This window comes from Copidosoma floridanum, unplaced genomic scaffold (assembly GCF_036245765.1).
Source record: "Copidosoma floridanum isolate Cflo_tuat_1 unplaced genomic scaffold, Cflo_Japanese_pri ptg000030l, whole genome shotgun sequence".
Classification (NCBI taxonomy): Eukaryota; Metazoa; Arthropoda; class Insecta; order Hymenoptera; family Encyrtidae; genus Copidosoma; species Copidosoma floridanum.
Genome location: NW_028321907.1, coordinates 7,860,203 through 7,882,298, shown reverse-complemented (window position 1 = coordinate 7,882,298; position 22,096 = coordinate 7,860,203). Strand labels below are relative to the sequence as shown.

The 22,096-nt window shown below is 33.4% G+C and overlaps 2 protein-coding genes across 3 annotated transcripts in view; one reads left to right on the top strand and one right to left on the bottom strand.

Annotated features, from left to right (window-relative positions):
• The window catches only part of LOC106647610 (ankyrin repeat and sterile alpha motif domain-containing protein 1B), an 83,169-nt gene that overhangs the window by 9,750 nt on the left and 51,323 nt on the right, over positions 1 to 22,096 (top strand). Inside the window, exons 2-6 of one of the 2 annotated variants that reach the window (XM_089596605.1) lie at positions 670 to 690; positions 12,239 to 12,319; positions 12,669 to 12,825; positions 13,198 to 13,343; positions 15,741 to 15,863. In XM_089596605.1, coding sequence (XP_089452731.1) covers positions 670 to 690; positions 12,239 to 12,319; positions 12,669 to 12,825; positions 13,198 to 13,343; positions 15,741 to 15,863 — 528 coding nt within the window. The remainder of the gene's footprint in view (positions 1 to 669; positions 691 to 12,238; positions 12,320 to 12,668; positions 12,826 to 13,197; positions 13,344 to 15,740; positions 15,864 to 22,096) is intronic. The other variant, XM_089596604.1, reaches the window with a different exon arrangement.
• Positions 19,350 to 20,186, bottom strand: LOC111644009 (ras-like protein 1). Its single transcript, XM_023392490.2, has 4 exons — positions 20,058 to 20,186; positions 19,840 to 19,983; positions 19,543 to 19,749; positions 19,350 to 19,439 (listed from the first exon to the last, which is right to left on the bottom strand). The coding sequence occupies exons 1-4, from the start codon at positions 20,184 to 20,186 to the stop codon at positions 19,350 to 19,352; spliced, it is 570 nt and encodes a 189-aa protein (XP_023248258.2).

Genomic DNA, 22,096 nt, shown 5'->3' with positions numbered 1-22,096 from the left:
AATTTTTGGCTATGCAAATTTATTCTTGAATTTATTTAAACAAAAAACAAAAAAAGATATTAATATCAAGGCTACTTTTGGTGCGCGAATCTAGTAAGCCATATTTTAATATGCACCGCCCCGTAGTCTCAGCTTCAAAGACGAGAGATGCATCATATGAAGGAGTCATGCGAGTAGCTATTGCACAGAGTCTTTTAGCATGACCACTCCTTTCTCTTACGTCGTAAAATTTATCATACTCATATGAAATTTCCTCTAGCGTCTCTTTATAGCATTAATGCTGAATTTTTCATTAAAAACGTAATGCAAAAATGAAAAAAAAAACTGAAAAAAAAATCTAAAACCACACCAGAAAGTCAAAAAACATTTCCAAGTGCTTTGTACGTGCATGTAATAAAGCGCCACAGCGTTCCCCACTTTTTCATGCGCACCTCAAACCCGATGGCTAGGCACTAGCACGAAACGGCGGTACAGAAAGTGTCGAGCTTCGAGCTTTTGTCACCCAGTGTTATGTGCTGCGCCGCTGAGCTCATTCGGGCGCGCTCGACGAATCCCTCGGGGGAACAACAAAGAGAGCAATAAAGCTGTACGCGGTGCACGCGGCGTGAAAAGACGCTGCTGATAGAGTGCACACACAGGCGCTCTTCCAGCTCTTGCCTCCCACCCAAGGGGTCTTCTCTTCAATTATGCGTTGTCGATCGGCACTTGCTCTTTGTCACTGCGCTCGGATACTTACACGTTGAGGGCTCATCTTTTTTAGGCCGGAAGACGCGAAACGAAGCGGTTGACCGCGATTGCCGTGTAGCTGCAGAGCGTAATTGAGATTCATTAAATTCGAGTTGATTGTAAAAAAAGGTCGATGTGTTAAAGATTACCTTGAGCGTAGTACTTTCCAATGTTTTTGTATGGAAATACGATTTTTAGGTGAATCATCGACTGGGAAGTAAATTATTTTCCAACGTTTTTCGTTGATGTATGAAATCCGTATCAACAGAGTTGATCAATGAATTTATCTCTACCCGAAATGAAAGATATTCTGCTGTATATTTTACGTCCGATAAAAATTAGATCTGATCGCAATTCTTTTATAGACAAAGTGAGCCACAATGAGTAGTCGTGAAAAAAAATTACGGAACGCGTAGTATCTTGCACGTTCAATTTTCATCACGTAGGCGAAGGGAATGAAAATAACCTTCGCGTGACAAAAAAATTTTACATTGCTATTCGCGTAAAATTGGTCCCAGAGCAAATAGCTGCGTAATCACACGAGAGAGGGAGAGGGGGGCGGGGGAGTTGGAGGCGTGCAACAAGGCGTTAAACGAGGTGTCGAGAGAGGATCATTAGTGTCACCATTAGGGTATCCACGTGTGATCGGATCAAGTAGCCTGTTTACAGTCAATAGAGCGCTGGTATGCCGGTAGCGTCTTGACGACCATCCTCCTCTTCCTCCCTGCCGCCCTTTCTCTGTGCTACCCGATTGCAAATCTGTTTGTTCTAATTTGGCGGGATCGTCTTCTCTCTGTCTCTTGTATTCTTACACATACGTGTCCGTGAGGGCAGAATGAGCTTGTTGATACAATGCTTCCAACAATTTTATCAAATTTTATTGCCCGCGCAATGGTCTTATCTTATTTCGTGTTGAATAGAATGGTATGAAGGTGTACAGCACATATACAATTTGCGTGTGTCAAAAGTAATGTGAAATTTTCGTAATTAGTTGAATAAGATATACTTGTTGAATTTTCTTGTGTTCCTTGCTATTGAAACTTGAATTGTTTTGTTATTAGAAATTTTATTAACTGAGGTAGGTAAACGACTAAATGGTTGTACGTAAACAAATTACACACTGAACATCAAAGAGAAAAGCGGGTATTACTCATTATAAACGAGTGATAAAGATGAATCACTTTTTACATCCATACGATGTGCCAACAAATGAGGAATAAAAAATTGAGCTGAACTGGCGAGAGTGGCTAGTACTGAAAGCTTAATATTTTTTTGTACATATACGCAATATGCTCGTGGATCCTCTAGCTTCTGTGATTCTATGTTAAAAGTATACTTAAAATAGAAGCAAAATTGTAAAACTCTAAAATTGTATTGTCAAGTATTGTTATCACACTTTCACAAAAAATAATAAAATGTTACTATTGTTTGAAAATTTAACAGATGTTGCACTTGCAATTTAATTGATATTATCGCGCTACATAAATTGTTCCTTTGCAGGATGCATGAAATTCATCATCCGTTAACCAAAAACTCGTGTTATCGAGAACATGTAACATTTGATTGCATAATTTTTGGGGGAATTTCATAAGTACAAAAGGCAGTACCTAGTTAGTACGTAAAGGCTTGATAAATCATCTGAAAAACTATGAGACAAGTTTTAATATCGAAGTAAAATCGTTGTATAACATTTTTGATATGTTCCTCTTTAAGTTTCTAATAACTCGTTTGTTATAAAGTTGACGGGATAATACATTAATTTTACATTAAATTTCTCTGTATTTGCGTACAGTAAAACTAAATTGAATAACACTTTGAAGTTTTGGTCAATACACTCAGTTGTAGGTCTTTATTTAATGAAATGTTAATTTTTTTTTTTTAACAATATAATTAAGATATTGAAAAACTATAGGCAACATACCATCAGTTTTTCAAGTTTTGGTCATTTTATGTTTTCATCATAATACATCTTATTGTTTTACAGTCAAGTCCACTAATGAAATACAAAGATTCAAATCAATTTTATGTCATTTTTATTTGTCAGCTCCAAAACTTTTTCATGTGATCCAATGAAACATTTCTGAGTTATAACTAGACAAGCATTAAAATAAATCCAATTAAAGTAATAATCTTGGAACTCAGTTTTTATTTTGTATGAGGAGCTTTAAGATATAACTAAATGTTTTTTACGAACTATCAACTAATGAAACAAAAAAATTGTAGTAGAGGTAATGGCACTGCTTACACTTTATACCTAAAAGGGATCCCGTTGATCCAATAGACTACACGGCAATCGTCGAGCAATAAAAAACTCATTAATCCTTGACGAAAGGAGCAATTGGAACACTTACTCGAAATACGCAGGTATATCTCTTACGGTACACGCGTTGGCCAGTACAGAGGGGAATTCACCCTCGGCTAGTATGCAGGAGCACTAAGTCCATCGACGCTCGAGTGGGTGGGTGCTCACAGGTGCGTAAAGATAATTGGGGCAAGTCCAAGGGGCATTGGAGCTAGTATTATTGCGGGCGGTCGGATAGGGGATGAACTGAAAGTGTGCGTGCGTGTGTCTATACCTTACCTTGGACGCGACATAATTAGTACCGTGACAATAACGTTAAAAAAAACCAATGGCTCATAGACATTTCACGAGTAGATTACAATTCTCTCATCAAACTGTCAAATAACGTAGTAAATGTGTTTTTTTGTACTTTTCACCGGATAATTATGCTATGGAAAGCGGGAAAAAACAGTTTTATGTCCACAGTGACAATAAACCATTTGTAAAAACTAAATTTCATACGTAATAAAGAATGTAATAATTTCATCTCAAAAAATAGAAAGACTCACTATGTATTATTTATCTAAGAAACCTGTCCATAAGCCCAAGGTAACTAATTTTTGCGGGAAATAATTTATTTGCGGTGCGCCTGGCGAGGATTACCGTACCCTTTCTTAATTAAGTATAGCAGTGAGAAGTAACGGGCGAAGAGGTAAAATTAAGTTTCCACGCAGGGGACGGCGAGGCCAGGGAAAAACTCGTTTTTCTTCACGCGATGACGGCTGCCCTTCCCTTCCTTTTTTCGTAAGTGTGTTTACATCAGCACCCAAGTACCCCTCCTTGCGTATCATGCGAGCAATTTTTCTTCGTCTCTTCCAGCCACCCCTGCACGCGTTTCCTCATATATTTATGTACAACCTTGCGTCATCTTCCTTGCGCTACGTGTGTATGCGTGAGCCGTGGAGCTTTCAGCGAAAGAAGCCGTCTACTCTTGAAAGAGAAGAGCCAGGGGTTGGAGGAAGAGGACTAGTTGTCTCGTGTTTTTTCGCTTTCGTCGAGGGACGAGTCTGTCGCGTTGTCTTTTTTCGCAGACAATCTTCAGAGTTTAATTAAGGAACTCGACTGAGTGGATGAATACTATGAATGGCAGAGAAAGATGGAGAGGGAGTCAAATGTCCCCGTTTGCTTGTGATGTGCTGATTCTGCTGGTGGTGTGTATACATGCGGAAAGTGGCAAGGGTACCAGGGGAACTGCCCTTAAAGCTTGTTTGTGAATAGATACTACTCGCTCTCTGTGAATGTGCATGGAGCGTGGCACTTACAGGTACCGAGTGCCGGGGATGCCGTAGCTGCTTGAACTGCTCTGAATGAGGGAGGGCCATGTATCATTTCGTTAATTGTCAATCGCATTTTGCTTTTATCATCGCTCCTTGCAATAATTTCTTCTGAGTCGTTTATAATTAGGAAGTTTTAATCATTACTTTGGATTATTATGCGTTGTTTTTTACTGCGTATGTCCGTAGTGGAAGTTTCACTTGTGGCAACATATAAGGGAATACTGGCATACTTTTGAGCTGTGTGCTTTCTCACAGTGTGTGATTTTCTTTCGAGCCTTATTTGTTTTTATGAAAGAAAAGTAGGACGCTACGACAGATTAGAAACATATGAGAGGTACAGACGGAGTGTGGGAAAAACTAATGTATCTTGTGGAGTTCGAAGAATGGGTCTAGTTGAATTTTAATTTATATGTTTTCAAGCCAAAAAATAAGTTTACTAGACTTTTTAATTATTGTATTGAAAAATGTTGACTACAACATAAACTTTAAAAATTTTCTGTTAAGTATAAATTGTTTCTAAGAACATGTAGAAACGTCCAACTTTTTTTTTGTTGTGTCCACAATTTTTTTTTCCAAGTGACAGCTTACGCCACTGACTGTTTCAAAATTATTTTTTTAAATTAATTCTAAAAACTCCCCAGATGCCTAGATTTTTTTATTCAAGTACCAAAAACACAAGTCAAGAGTACTTATTAGTCATTGGAATTTAGTTTACTGGGTACAATGAATATGTAAAAAAAAAAAAATTGTAATCATCTAAAGTGACGTGCTTATACTAACATTATAAAAAAATACAGAAAAAATTTTAAAAATGTTGGTAGTGTTTTCAGATCTCAAAATTAATTTAAATGATATTTTACAAGAAAAAAAAAGTATTCATCTTAAAAGCGTCAGTGAGAACATTCATCTCAAAACTTTATAAAAAAACGACGTTCTATTCAAAAACAAGCCTTTGTTAAGTTGCATTTGATGGTAACAAAAACATAACTCGATTCATCATAATTATCACATAAATTAAAAACAGAGACACACATGGGCACAGTTTCAAATAATGGTACAAACAAAATCAAAAGAAAACGCGTCATTATCGCGAGAGCTACCTGAAAATGTTCTCGATTCGCAAAAGAAAAATAAAACGGTGTAGTATGCCGCACTCAATAAAAGAAAAAGGAGAGAAACTCAAAAGAAAGTCTCCAATACAGAGAGACACTTCAGTACCTTTATTATTATACCCATGAGATCGACACGCGCCCTCGTCCTCAGCCGCATGAATGGTAGTATGGCAGCACCATTCACCTATTCGTTGCGACTCCAAAACGCACTTTTTTCCATCCTTCTCCCTTTTTTTGATCTTGTCCCCACAATGACATCATACGAGCACCGACACAAAGAGGGTGGCGAGGGGGTCTCGGGGAATCGAATTAATAACACGATCCGTTTCGCGATCAACGACGCCACGCGCCGCTAACAGCACCCAGTGCGTTCACATGAGAGAAATTTCTTGCTCTCCCCCGCTGCATCGGTGCTTCAACGCCAGGTAAAGTGCTCGGGCGAAATCCTTCGGTCTACCCTGCGCCTGCATGGATTCCTTTATTCCTTTTTCGCATTGCTTTCTCTCTCTCCCTCCTTCCCTTTTCCTTTGCTTTCTCTTCTCTTTGAATTGCCGCGCTTGATTATGTTGCGCGAAATGACTGGGTGCCGACTTAATTGCTCGAGTCAACTCGTTAAGAAGCGCTGCAGCTGTGTGCCGCCTCGGCTCTTCTTTTGTGGGAAATTACTCTCTCTCCCTGCCCCCTTAGCCTTTTCGGGCCTTTAGTGCAATTGTTTATGTTTGTGGCCTAGGCGTCAGGGTTGGAGCTCGAATTAACGAGTGCGTTTGTCATTAAATCTTTTTTCTTCTTCTCTCGTCTTGCCACATATTATAAGGTGGGGCAAGCTTTTTGCGAAATCTTTGTAATTGGGATGTTTTTTGATGACAAAATTTGGAGTTTTAGATTTTTGAAAATTAGCGTATCACTGAAGTTTGTACGCATTGGTGCTGTACAGGAAGTAAAAAACAGAAAAATCAATACCTATACGTACTTAAAAAAAATATGTTTCAACTGTAATCCGAATCGAAAGGTAAACCCTTTTGAATGGGTCTAATTTTACTAATAAATTTGAGATAGACGGAAAAATAATAACAATAATTACCGTGCTGAAAAAATTACTCTGCAGTCATTCCACACCGTCATTAACCTTTTTACTTTACTGTCCATAATTACACAGCATGTTATTGTTTATTTAGAGCTTATGATACAAAAAATTTTGCGCGTCTTTTCGCGTCAATCTGTAAAAATACAATAATGTCTTCGATTGGTACGAACAAATTAATATATTAGTGTATGAGGTATACGTGTGGTCAAATAAACGATAGTGGTCTTATTAAATATGATGTGTTGAAAAACAATTATGTTATTTATTACGACTCGAATATATGTATCTTAGATGTCTTAATCAACTCATCCTATTAGTTGTGTAGTGTGTGAGCGTGACATGTACAAACATGCCAGTCATATTGATATTTGATTCGTCATAAGTCATCTGTTACATACAAAAGTAAAGTTTCGTGTGCAGCTCATAACGCGATAAACAGGGGTGGAATGAATCGTAGAGGGTTAGGGGACGGAGCTGTATTTGAAAAGGTCATAAGATCACAGCAAATATGGATTTTGCTAATAATAGAAGCGTGACAGGCAATATTATCCCTATTTGGTTTTGGAGAGAGACACAAACAATTGTTTGTAAGAAACACATTTAATTTTCCTTGGTGTACGTACTTACATAAACGTGATACGATAGTTCTGATCTCGTTTGTTGTAGGTTTATTGATTTTCATAAGATTTAGTTCAGAATAAAATTATGTAAAGAATAAGTGGCTCCATTTTATAAAATTAAAATTAAATATTTAAATCACGTATATAAAAAAAGTGTTGATGCATTTAAACATAATCTGAAACTCAGCTAGGACTAGTAATACAATTAACATATTTAGAAAAATGTACAATAAAATCAAGAAGTAAAATAGTTAGATTCATTGCTCACAACTTGATTTTGTGAAAAATTTGTACATGAAAAAGTAAATCTTAAAAAATATTTTTTACGCAGTAAATTTTACTTTATACCTAATTTATTTGTAAATATCAAAATCTTTGGGTGAAAAGAATTTGTCTCGAATTTTAATTTGAAAAATATTAGCTTAATTTTTCATAGAAAAATATGCTTTTGTAATCGATGAAAAAAAGGTATTTTCTAATAAATTTTCGATTTAAATGCAAAGTTGTAGTTAACGTACTCTTAGTCAATGTGTATACGTCTTTCTATATTAGATGAAAAATAGCATGTGAATTAATATAGTTACAAATACTAAAAAAGTAAAATAATTAAGAAAGTACTTTTTTAATACTCAAAATCGAGATTGTACCTTTTTGGAATATAAAAAAAAAAAATTGTCTTCTCTTAAAAAATTGTAATGATATTTTCTCTTTCACTTAGGTATCAATGTGTTCAGTGTAAGTGTAATAGTACAATAATGTTTAATACATACAACTTACAGTTGAAAAAAAGGCAAAATATCAACAGTCTTAAATGTGCAAACAGTACAAATAACGTTACATCAAACTAAAGTAATATAATTTTAAAAATGAGTACCCATACACATGTCGCAGAAGTAGAAAAATCCCTTAACAAGATCATACTTCATCCTGAAACTCAAGCGATCTAGTTCCACCTGCAATTCAGCAGTAAATCCGTACCCTTTCTTTGAACTTGCATTCACCTACAAAATGCAGCGATAGAAAAATGAATCCAAGGAGCGCATTCAGGGGGGTAGCGCAAGAGGACCTAAAACGGGGAGGCTTACTCGGAAGTCACGAGTAAACACGAATATGGATTACGGCTTCAGCGGCTTGTACCTACTCCTGTGGGAGTTTGCACGGCTCCCCCGTTGCACGTGTATGCGTGTGAGCGAAGAGAAAGAGGAGCCAGAAGAGAGAGAGAGTCTGGACCATTCGTGCAACAATAGCGCGTAACGAGAACATGTGTCGAACGAGTATATCGGCTTCGTTAGCGGGAGCCTCTCCTATCCTGTGCACTGGGCTTGAGCAAACGAACGAAAAGCCGCTGTGTACTAGCTGCTAGACTGGTACTGTCCGATCGACTGCAACCGAGAAGGTGTGCAAACAGCGTGTGTTCGTTTAGATTTTGTGCCAACTCACTTGTTCTCTCTTCCTCGCCCTTTGTTCGATAAACTTGGTTCTCTTATCATTAGAGTAAAAAAAAAAAAAAAAAAAAAATGCAAATGACAAAGTGTTATAATAACAAAGAAAAGGCGAGTTCTGGGCGGCTTGTTTTAACAACAAAGAATAACCTACACGACTATGCTACGTAAGGATGAAATTTAGTATTGTGTGCAGTAGGGAGCAAGCTGAGGAGATTTTTCGACGCATAAGAAAAAACCTAAGGTATTTCTGTTAGTTCAAAGTTTATAATGTGTAGATTTGTTCCCATTCGTTTGAAAAAATACTGACCATTGGTTTTAATAAATAAAAAATATATATTTTTCGATTGGTTGCGTGCTCGTAAAAGCAGCGTAAGTAACGTAGTTGTTTGTGTACTTTGGTTAATGTTGTCTTTTTTTTACAAAAATTTTTATTATCTCGTAGAAGGGTTATTAAGAAGACATATGCTTTCTTCAAAATATGTACACACGCGTGTATCCTACAGTATTGTTATGAGATGTGTCACAGATAACATTTTTAAAACTAGATCGTGTTTGAGACTGAAATTCGTCTTAATGATAAAGTCATTGTTTCTATAAAATTCATATTTAATTGAAAAATCACCAATTTTTTAAAATTTCGATTTTGTTGTTAATTTATTCCTTATAATAGACCACAGTGTTATTGAATAGTATACAATTTTTAGGAGTATTTAAAATTAAATGAACTTTAAAAACAGTATTCAGTTGAGACATAAAAATGTGTAGTAATCCATCAGACTTTTTAATAATAGAAAAAAATTTACTCATTTTTCAATAAACGTTATATTTTTTTTTTCTTGTGGCTTAGTATAAAAAATTATTTTATGCTAAACAAATAAAACAATATATATATATATATATATATATATATATATATATATATATATATATGCATGAAATGTGCATTTTAACACACGTTACCACATTATTTAAACAGAACTTATTTTTAGCCTTAAAATTTATCCACACAAACAACTCGATAAACTGTTTCCATTGACAATTATCGTCTAACATTTCTAAAATGTCGTCTAGCAGTTCATTTTGTTCACTTAAACTAAAGTCGATCGAATTAGACGAGCCACTATTACCCCATAATTCTACCTCATTGATCTCGCTGGAAAAGGGCTGTTGTTGAAGATATGTTGATGAACTATATATTTTCTATACAAGGATTTTTCAAGGCTTCAATTGTTTGCTGCATTTAAATTAGAAAAAATTGTATGTGCCTGGTCTGCGGTCCACAAAATTATAATAAATAGTTGAAAGATACTATTAAACAGTGCACTATTCTTGAGCTAGAGGCGAGTAGGTGCTAGTATTAATAATTTTCACAAAGAATAGTGTTAATTATTTTTTTTTTATTGCTTTAATAAAAGAAACTGGCTACATTTATGAAAAAAGTTAAATTTTGGCATTCAAGGCACAACTATTACATTTTTTATCAGAGAAAAAATTATAGCCATATACCTATAAGTTGACAATTTTTTTTAAATTTATCAATATTGTAATTGGTACTATTACGTCAGTCTGTAACTATTTTTGTCAGTTATTGTTATTTAGACTATAATTATCACATGTAAGTTATAAACGTGTACTACGAAAACGGAGATCCATAGGATCTACAAACTTTCCTTGAACACATATAAATCCACAAACATTTTTTTAGATCTACATTTTTTATATTCACAACTTTGTGGTACAATTACAACTTTATACTATACTTAGCCAAAATCTGTATTTCTGTTTTTAGATGTTTATTGTCTTTAAGACCATCAGGATTGTAATTCGAATGAGAGTTTATATTTATATTAAGTGTATATTTCAATAATAGAGTATAAAAATATTTATTAATAGTTATTTAAGTTGTTTAAGTAAACCAAACGGTTCACATAATGTGAGCACGTGGTAGGAATAAATGAACAAAAAAATTTGGCCTAGTAAAGCAATGCCCTCTGACAAAAAACTTGGGAACATTCAAACTGCATTTATACGCCCGACCAATATATCAGTAATCAGATACATAGATTTATTGATATCATGCGAGGCCCAAAACGCTCTAAGATTTCTTGACTGAGAGGGCGCTGTTAATTACACGTAAACATGTATAAACTGAGCAGTGACCAGTGGCCTGACTGATTATAAATTTATCTTTTACAACCAAACCTTGTCGTTAGTAGTAGTAGTAGTAACAGTGATGTGACGTTGAAGAGAAAGCCACCAAGTGAGCGAAAGAAACATGTAAAGAGAATATGTCATACACAAATACAATTTATGAATAATGGAACTTTTGCTCATAGATGGTTCTCCTAATGGATTTCTTGATGAAACCACATTTAAATGCTGATGGTGCCACCGATATGCGCATCTTTTACCACGTATACACATATACACACATGATATAGTTGGGAGGATAAAATTCAGTCAATTATCCTTTTTTTTCTGCCACCATGTACTATGGTAACATTTTAGAGGTGGGGTCCGAAATAACGACAGTTCACTTCAATTTTGCAGTAAAACAATGAATGTTCATTTCAGCGAAGTGTATTCCGACGACAACGATAGCTCAGTGCAGCGACTGTTCATTATTTTGACAGCCAATCACAAGGCAGTTTACTTTGACTTTCTTCTTATACTGTTTCGTGATTGGCTGTCGAAATAATGAATAGTCGCTGCACTGAGCTATCGTTGTCATTGGAATACACGTCGCTGAAATGAACATTCATAGTTTTACTGCAAAATTGAAGTGAACTGTCGTTATTTTGGACCCCACCCCATTTTAGTCATGGAATATGACCCGCTTCTGTAACGTTAAATTAGCAAATTTTTTTTTTTGAAACAAAAAAAAAACTTTTTGTTACATAATTTCAGTAGAAAATAACTTTATTGTACATAATAAAATTTTCAAAACCAAATCTGTATACTATATGGTGGTTTAATTGATGAGGACACAAAAAATTTTATTTTTGTGAAATATTCGATGTAGCATACATGTATTGCATGTTTCTTTAAGTAACATTGTACTCTTTATATTGTTTTTGCACTAAATTATCGGTCCAGAAAGTATCTCTAAAAAATTTTTTTTCTAACTTTAGTTATAGAACTTTACGTTAACAGCTTTTTAATAAAACTAACGTCGATGCTTTACTGTTAAATACGAAAACATTACTTAATACTAAAATCAAATAATTTAATTGTTTAAGAGTATCTTGATTTGAGTATTCATTGTGGTATTTATATAGATCTTCCTTTACCGGAGCTCTGCGCAATAAAAACGATTAAGTTGCGTTTTTAACTTGCCATTACTTACCATGTTGCCAATAGTAACATTACCAAAGAATGTCTTATTACAGGTGGAAGGAAATTTTTATTAGGTTACTTTAATTATTAATACCTTACAAAATCTTATTGAATCCTAAAAAATATTTGATCCTATTGCCCGTTATTCTCTATTAGGTATTTTACATCGAAATGTAAATTTTTTGGGACTGAAGTAACTTTATATCATGGAAATGTATATGAATATCTGATTTAATGCTAATGTAGTTCTGAGTTAGACTTATTTTAATTATTTGTAATTGTTTTGTGTAATTTCAGTTTACGCCGAGGTCAAGGTGCTAATGTGCAAGACTCGAGTGGTTATTCAGCTCTACATCATGCAGCTCTGAACGGCCACAAGTAATTACATTGATGTATTTTCTTTTTTTTTTTACAAAGGATGTTAAAGTTATAAAAATCTCCTATTTTACAATCGTAAATTTCTTCTGAATAAATTATGCACTGCAAATATATAAAATTACTTGTGCATCATTCATTCTGATATTTTCTACATGATTTAAATATCTACTTGATAAAAATTTTCAATCGAGATTCTATACGCCTAAAGTGAGCTGATTTTCGTGTTATTATCTGCCCTTTCGATTAAGTACTTTATCGGACAAGGAAATTGCTACAACGATTTTCCTTTTGTCAGCGACAATAATTTTATTTCTCTTCTCCCCCTTTTGTTCCTTTCCTCCGCCCACAGGGAAGTAGTGAAGCTACTGCTCCAGCACGAGGCCTCGACCAATATCGTCGATGCCAAGGGCTCTTCTCCGCTTCATTTAGCGGCATGGTCTGGGAACTCGGAAATTTTGCGATTAATTCTGAGTCAAGGACCGTCGGTGCCGAATGTCAACCTAACGGTAATTATATTTGCGCCAGTCGAGAAAACGTAATAACGAATCCTCCCCTTTCAAATAAAATCTTTATTAATAATATCTTTGTTTGATTTTAATTCGTGATAAAATTTTTGCTTCTTTATCGAATACTGTTATTGACACAATTCAATTATTTTTGATCAATTTGAAAGTGAAACAAAATTACTACTTGATTAAATTTTAACAAGAACCATTTCTGTAAAAATATTTGATGGATTTCTTATTTGTTTATCTACCAACATTTGATCAATCAAACTATATATTTTTATTTTCATGACAAAGCCATCATAAATCGATATTATTTGCATTTCTACATCATAAATCTATGTTCTTACGTAAATTATATCTACGAAACAGACGAAGGACAATGAGACAGCGTTGCACTGTGCTGCTCAATACGGGCACACGGAAGTAGTGGCGCAGTTGCTGCAGCACGGGTGCGATCCCAGCATCCGCAATAGCCGTGGCGAGTGCGCCCTGGACCTCGCGGCACAATACGGCAGGTAAATCGTGCTGTTTCAATATTAGTGATTTTATACAGTTTAATATATTTATATTGCACCTCATGATACTTTTTCAAAAATTAATTCTGTTCATTTTAATTATTTCACCTTTGGAAACAGCTCCTTAACAAGTATTTATAGTATGAAAAAAAATGCTAAATACGTGCTTTTTCTCGAAAATTTCATGGACTTACATATTTTCTATCATAAAGTTTCCTGAAACAACGATGAAAATCAAAAAAATTGATTTTTAGAAAAAAGACTATTTTTAAATCCATAAAATCGAAATAAAAAAAATGACTAATGATAACAACATAAAATAAATATACGATGAAATCCACGAAAAACGTTCCGTTTTTGTCCCCAATTTTTAATAAAAACATTTTTTGAGGTACGAGCTCGAGATGATACTCACTTTGCTCACAATGTCATGTACTATGCGGGGAAAATCATAAACACAAGTTTTAGTGTAGGTGACAGCGTTTTTCCGCGATTAATACGTTAAAATTGTATTTGTAAAATTGTATCTATATCTTATGGATGAAGAAATGGCATGTTAATCGCGGTAAAAAGTTATCACCTTCACTGAAATCAGTGTTTATGATTTTTTCCTCATAGTACATCACATTGCGAGCGAAGTAAGCCAGATTTCTAGGGTGTGCTTAAAAAAAAAATTTCAAAATAAGAGACAAAAGAGGTATATTTTTGTGAATGTCAGCATCTATGCATATAATAAAAACGACTACAATTCCTATTTTTCAGTAGAAATAAGTATCTAAAAACAAAGAAAGTAGCTAAGGTTTATCAATCGAGGGAATCCTAAGACATGAGAGTTTTTACACACATACATGTTGTCATTAGAGTATTCTTTGTCGAGTTTACACTTCAGAAAACATATTTATAATTTGTTATCTCAGTTTGTGATTTTCCATCCATTACAAAGATTCCTCCGTTAGTTATGCGTGTTTAAGTATGCAGAGCTCGGCAAAGTTGTAAGACGTTTTTGAAAACAAGGAATGATGACACATCTAATTTATTTAAGATGTACGTAATGCAAAAAAAATTCTGAAGTTAAATATTGAAAGTGATCAGGTCTTATTAATAACTATCAAATGTATCCCAATTACAGTATAACAAACACAGTATATTATTTCAAATAAAAAAAATTTGATTTTAAATGTCATAAAAATTTTTTTAATCATAACTAATAGATCCTCTTACTTTTTTATAATAACATTTGAAATTCATTTTTCAATATTTATATGATTAAAAATATATTTTGAAAAAACTTCTATTAAATAACAATCCGTTTGATCATACAAGACTAAAAAATAAGAGTAAAATGTACAAAAACAGCGCCATTAGCCCAATATGTTTTAGTTTTTTAACATTTATTCTAACTTCTCTATTACTATAACAATTTTTGCAATCGTTTTGTATAAAAGTTGATTATTTTTGAATTTTTCATTGATTAGAATACAGTTATTGACTCAACAAAAATTAATGAAATTTTAGGTTTTATCAAAGTGGTCTAGGTTAAATGTTGTCAAATTATTTTATTTTGACACAATAATTATCATTAATCACTGCAAATACATTTGTCTTTGATAGTTTACTAAAAAAATACTAACGTACTATTGTTAGTCATACTTCAAATATTTTGAGAATACCTAAATTTTAGTAAAGTTGTATTGTGAAGAATTTAACCCACGTTATTGTGGTAAAGGTTGTTTTATTTCATTTTTTTTGTTTTGACATTATAGTTGAAATACTTTTTTAAGATAAAATAATTTGATTATTTTCTTAAAGATTAACCAATTTCAGTTCATTTGTAGAAAATATAAAAAATTGTATGAGCATTCCTTCTGACTATTTGCTTTCTATTAAAATATCAATTTAATCATGAAATTCATACATAGTATTTATACATATTATATTTAGATGATACGATTTTTTTTAACTTTTTCATGATTTCATCAAAAAGACGGCAGTATAAGACAAACATTTACATTTTTCATTTTCTAAGCTTCTCAACTGTAAACACTTAAGTCCTTGGAAATTTTTTGTACAGCGAATAATAATGTAATAGATGGATAATTCAAAGTTTTAAAATAGATAAAATACACGTATGATTCTGCATTTAAGGCACGTAACGTCAGCGTATACTTATGAAAGTAAATTATATTACTACACATATGGTCTTGTACAATTTGTAAATTTATTTGGACTTACCTTTTACTATCGAATTTTCGATGAAGCATTTTATTATTTGTGCGATACTATTGGTCTTTGTTAGTAGCGTACTACCTTAGCCACACAGAAAATTATTTTGTGTACAAATCATACATGATCACGTGGTAAAAGTACTGATATCCCACCTGCTCCAATTGTTCTCAGGTTAGACACGGTGGAGCTGTTGGTGCGTAATCATCCCGAGCTAATTGAGTCCCTGCGCAGTGCCTCGTCTTCTTTAATCTTTCCGCACACGCCTCTACACTTGGCTTCACGTAATGGCCACCGGTAAGTAGTACATATTAATTTACTCATTCTGTTAACTTTCTTATTGTACCCTCACTCACCTTCGCCATCAATTGACATTATCCCCAACACTGGACGCTTTCAATCATTCAATGTTATATGTCTAATATTAAATATTATTAGTTAGACTGAATCCCTGTCTAACTTAATCCAGTGTTGAACGTAAGCCTGCAGAGTTGCCATTTTTAAACCTCATTGGGTAGACAGTGCTCAATCTATTTCATTTTTACGGCACGGATCACGATTAATAGTACCTCTACGAGTCAATTTATTCAAATAACGTCCATTTTTACGAGTTACCCACGCCTTAACTGAACCGATGCGTAATCGAAAAAATTAATCATTAAAAATGCAATATTAAAAGTGCAATAGCTACGTGAGTAGAGTCACTATGCTGAATCAAATAAAGAAGTGTCCTTTAGCTCGTTTGACTACATCAAACTAGATCCATAATGTGCTCCCGTTTGTATCAGCATCGGATGTTTTTTCAGTCCTGTTTATTTGAACGAAGCTGATTCAACGATGGCGCTGACACGCATAGGGTACACAGGTGACCGCTACCATACTGTGAACCGCACACAAGCGCGTGCTCGACACCCCACGACCGCGAGCTCCATTTTATATCACGTTACGCACATATACCTCGCGTGTCTTGTTCTCCCGCGATACCAGTACACAGCTGGCGTCGAATTAACGCCAATTTGCGCGTTGCACCCTGTAGTTTGCCAAAGAGCCATACTATTCCTGCGGCATGCCCTCCCCACCGACCTTCGCTTGATATTTGGGGTTCAGCTTGGATTTTCGATACATCGAACCTTCCACCAAATTTCACTTTGACAAATAATGCGCGTACGTGCAACACTGGATTCTGATATCTACTGTGTACTATTGTAGTGGAAGATCATGTGCTATAGAGTTCACATGGTGGGTATCCAGCGTTACAGCAATTGAATGTTTGCGAATTTAAATTGCTGATTGATTCTAGTGATACTGCTGACTCCAAATGGTTTGTGGAAAAATTGAGAAAAAAATACGAGTAGATCTGTGTTAACGGGCTTATATTTGTTATAACGTGCATATATTTGTTTAGCTTGTGTAAAGTTTAATCCCAAGAAATTTTAGTAATAATATATCATCCCAAAATAATTTAAAGTAATACGTCATCTGCAATGATATAAAAAGACCAATCATTTCAAGATTTTTTTTCTTTTAATACTTAAAACATTACCTTTTATACGTACTCGAAAAGTATTGACATGTACATTATCTCAAAATTTCTTTTATTAAACTTTCTCAAATTCAGATAATTTTTACAGTCGGTATTACTGTGTAAACACTAATCGAAATTTGTATCTGTTAACAAATTATATTGCATTTCGTCTTTTATGTTACTCATTTTACTTGAACAATATCATTAACTTTCTCTTATTCGAGTTTATCAGCAAACTCATTCGGAAACTTTGCGACTCTAGTTGGTGCTGGGATTTGCGTGCTATTCCTTTGAGGGTACGTATATCCAGTGTGCGTATTATGATTATAGGGTGATTTATGTAGCCTCATATGCAGGAATTCCTAGTTTAAAAAAAAACAAGAACATTTTTATGTGTCATTATACTTTCCCATGTTTCATCCTCTGTCCTGAAAAATCAGTATGTACGATTATCGAATATGTAGTATGTCTACTTTATCGGTACAGGCCTACAAAATGCCACATCAGTGCCATAACTTCTTCAGAGTCACTCTGGAATTCACCTCCCAGGTGAGACACCACTGCAGTTTACGTTGTGTCCAAGGACTTCCATTACCATAAGTGATCGACATGTTGACACCTGCTGGCAAGAGTGATTTTTCGCAGTATATCCTTTGCAAACTTTTTTATCACTATTTTTTAAAACTTTCATTGGAAATAATGTAAAGCTAATTGAACTGAAGCCTTTTATCAAGTTGTGTTATATTCTGCTTTGCTTTAATATATATACGTAAAATCCATCTTTTAGACCTTCCTTCTGAAATTCAGACTGGTTTTCTTAGTCAAAGAGTCTACAATTCCTCCCACAATCACTCTTTATTAAAAAGGTGTGGTGTATAATATGTCATTTAGACATGTAGAGATCGGATCAAGTTGAACGATTTCATAACACATTTGACCTTACTTTCCGTTACAACGTCTTCTGAGGAATTTCAATCTAGGACGGTTTTTAGCTCGTTATTCTATCAGACATAACAGCTTTTCTGTACTTTTTCTTAGGTATTTTATACTCAGCCCAGAGATAACCTCATTAGTATGAACAGTTCTAATATACATGTGTCTGATCTGAACTATACTCGCAATTATTCTAGTAGTATATCAGCGGCTGCTCTTCACCTATCATTGCCAATTCTTTTAAAATTCTTATCTAAGCAAGCAATCCCTCATTAAGTCACTACCTGTCTGTTTTTTAATGAATCTGTGGTAGACAGTACAATTTAGTACTTGGCTCTCATTTCTGACTATTAATTTGAAAATCTGCCATTACATGGTTAGATAAAATAGCATATTCTATACTTTCAAACCCATTTCCGGGAGTATCTAATTACTTGCTCAGAGTATGAAGTCGATTACCTCCACTCATGTAGTCCTACAAAGGATGGTGGTATTATCGATAGCCAGACTATTTAAATTTATAGAGACCAGGCTTTTATTTGTTACTTTCTTATATTGATGTCAGATTCACTTCAAAAAATAAAATGAATATTCACATCAGGTCCAGTCCAATAACTTACGAGATTCTGAATCTCATTAATTTACTGGTGCTTCCTTGTTATAGGGTAGGTAAGCTTATGAAAGTATTACTACGTACTGGTTTTCTACCTCTTACCATTAATACATAAGTCATTGCAAATACTTTTGCATGACTCATGACTAAATCAATTGGTATTATCAATCATATGACATCAGTATAAATGATAACGATGATATCCATTCAAACATTTACTATGTTTATTTTCTTTTAAAAGGTGATTCAACACAGTAAAGCAATGATTTTGTAATTTTTGATGGATGTGCCATTCCAAAATTTTTTATTAATATTTACACAAGTAGCGTTTGAGTTGTTTTAAGTTGTACTTTATTCAAAGTTACAACTTATGCATCACAACATCGCAACGAAATTCGTACATTTATTACATTATCATACAAACAAAACACATGTATATAAAAGCTTAAAAATGTTTCTAGTAATGTTTAACTACGATGATTAATTTCAAGTTTAAAGACAAACGAAAAAATATAATGATGCTCAAAGTGCATTAAAATAACTATACTTGTAATTCTTAAAGTCTATTTACATGCACGGTAAAATATAAAACAAGCATGAATAACCTAACATAATGCTTTAATAATAAAATCAATTTTATAACGTAATAAAAAGTTATCCATACCCTTATGTTACAGTTCATCTCATGAATAAGAATTTAATCATGGAACGCTCAAAGAATATAACATTGTCCTTTTCTGCGTCTGAATATTTTTGATTTATTCGATTTTCCTTTGTCTCTATCTTTTCGGATTTCTCTGACCTAAAATTTAGAGAACATTTAGTACTCCATGCAGTTTAATACAAAACTGATAATTCTATTATTTATCTACCAATACATTAAAAGGTACAATAAAGTGACTTACTAAAGCGAAGAATGCATCTTCAACTCCCTTTCTCGTTTTCGCTGACGTCTCGACAAAAGGTAAACCATACAGTTCTGCAATTCCTCTAGCTTCGGCTATGTCGACAGCCCAAGGTTGTTGCAGATCACATTTGTTTGCTACCAAGACCATGGGTACTTTTTCGACATCTTTCACTTTCCTTATTCTTTTATAATATTCATGAATATCCTATAAAATTGAGAGACAGTTTTTTAAATCTCTCTTTTCAAGTATTTATACAAGTACACGATGAAAAGTTATTATTAGTGATTAACTTACGTCAAAACTTTTTGCCGAGTCAACAGAAAATACGAGAATGAATCCGTCTCCAATTCTCATATACTGGTCTGTCATAGAAGAAAAATCTTCTTGACCAGCAATGTCTAATATATTCAACAAGCATGTCTCATCATCGATTCTCACCTAATAATTGAACGTAAGTCGACTTAATACATTTTAATAGAGGTACATAATTTTTCTTAATTTTAACGTTTTACCTGTTTCTTGTAGGAGTCTTCAATTGTCGGATCACACTCATCTTTAAAATAATTTTTCACTATTTGTATGGTGAGTGCTGACTTTCCAACACAACCATTACCCACAACGACAAGTTCGTATTCAGTCATTATCAGTGAGAAATTTTTTTATAACCGTAAGATAATAATCTACAAAGAATGTATGAATATTACAAATAAAATTTTAATGAGAGAAAATACACGTGTATAAGAATTTATATCGAACAAGATAATACATATGATTTTGTTACTAACTACAGAGCTATAGAGTTAAAAAATCAAAGCAAAAAGGACGAAACGACTGGAGTTGATAAGTAACACGGTAAGAAAATGTAGGGATTAATATAAAAATTACAAATAAATAAAATATAAATACATGTAAATACACACACACAAATACACGAACGTTAAAAAAAATTATAAGTTATCTAGCTATAGAAAAGAGAATTTAATTTAAAGATATGCTCAAAAGATAAGCTTACGACACTATCAGTGCTGTTTTTCTGTAAAGTTTAATTGGATTGAGTACAAAATTAAATTGCCTTTACGACTAATTTTCCTATTAAAATTACTAATCATCTTATTCGCTACAAAATTTCTACCACTTTATAATTTTGTACTGAAAGTTTACGGTGCTTTTTTAAAGTTGAAAACAGCTGTTGGTTAATCCATAAAACACAATATGCAACAGAAATATCTCACATTTGGAATATCACTGTATTGTAGTGTCATGTATTCGTGATCAAAAATTTTACAAAGTTTGATAGTACGCTACGTAATACGGCAAGCTCATAGGCTAGCCTTGTGAACATCAGAAGTTTTTTTAAATTAAATAAAACTATGCAAGAAACTTTTTTAAAAACTACCATTATATGTCGTATGATAATATGATTATTATATTTAAAGATGTTATTACTTAAACATATTTTTAATAATGTGTTCTAATTATTTTTATGTACTGTTGCAGCTTATAAAATCCATAATGAGATTCCCACTTTTATAAGATTTTATGTAATTTTTGAGGTGTATTTAAAACAATATTTTGTAATGTGTTTTTTTAAATTGTTGAGGACATAAATACTGCTCTGAAATAATTATTTTTTCTTTTTAAATTGATGGATTTAAGTTGAGTTAGACTGCCCCAACTTCTTTAACTACTTATTGTACTTAAATACCATTCAAATTTCGGGTCTCAATTTTCCGCAATGCTGATTTAGTATAATAAGTAACTTGTTTTTTTCAAGTAACATCAAGAAACATATGTAAACTGAATTCCATCTCCTTTAATTTACCTAAACTTTGTTACCAAACTTGGAATAAGTAAGTTAGTTGTAAAAAAATATTCTTGTTTAAGTGATATAAAAAAGTTGCTCAAGTACTAATAGCACGTGATAAGCCTACTTTTTTATGTCACCAAAATTTGTAACATATCAACCAGAATGCTGACTGTTATTATAACTAAACTGTAGTGAACAATAGAATGTAATTGGGCGGTTGAATTTTACAATTTAACTCATACTAGGCGCATACATAACATTTTTACATGATGTTTATAGCGTTGATATTTATTGAGTTTACCTAAGAAGCACGTTTGTATTCGATTTCACGTCTCAAGAAAGTCTTGAACTCCAGAAAATGTTGTACTTATGCTCGATACAGTAGCCGTGGAGACACAACGAAATTATGGAAAATAGTCTAAAATCTTAATAATTTTTAAGTAGCACTTTTGTCCAAACAGCTGATACGTTTCACTGGCTAAATAGTTAAGATACTAATATTTGAAATGAAAAAGATAAGCATCATAGTTTCCAGTTGTCACTAAGTGATTTAGATAAATTTTGTAATATCTGTGTGGCGTGTGCAACATTAAAAATAACTGACCAGCGTATATAATGCAAATTAAGTAAGTAAATTCTCTGGGACTCATAAACGCTGGACACACAACATAAATTGAAAATCTAAACCAAGTGTTTAATGCATGTCCAGAAACAACAATGCCGAAAGTAGTTAGAAAAGCAAGA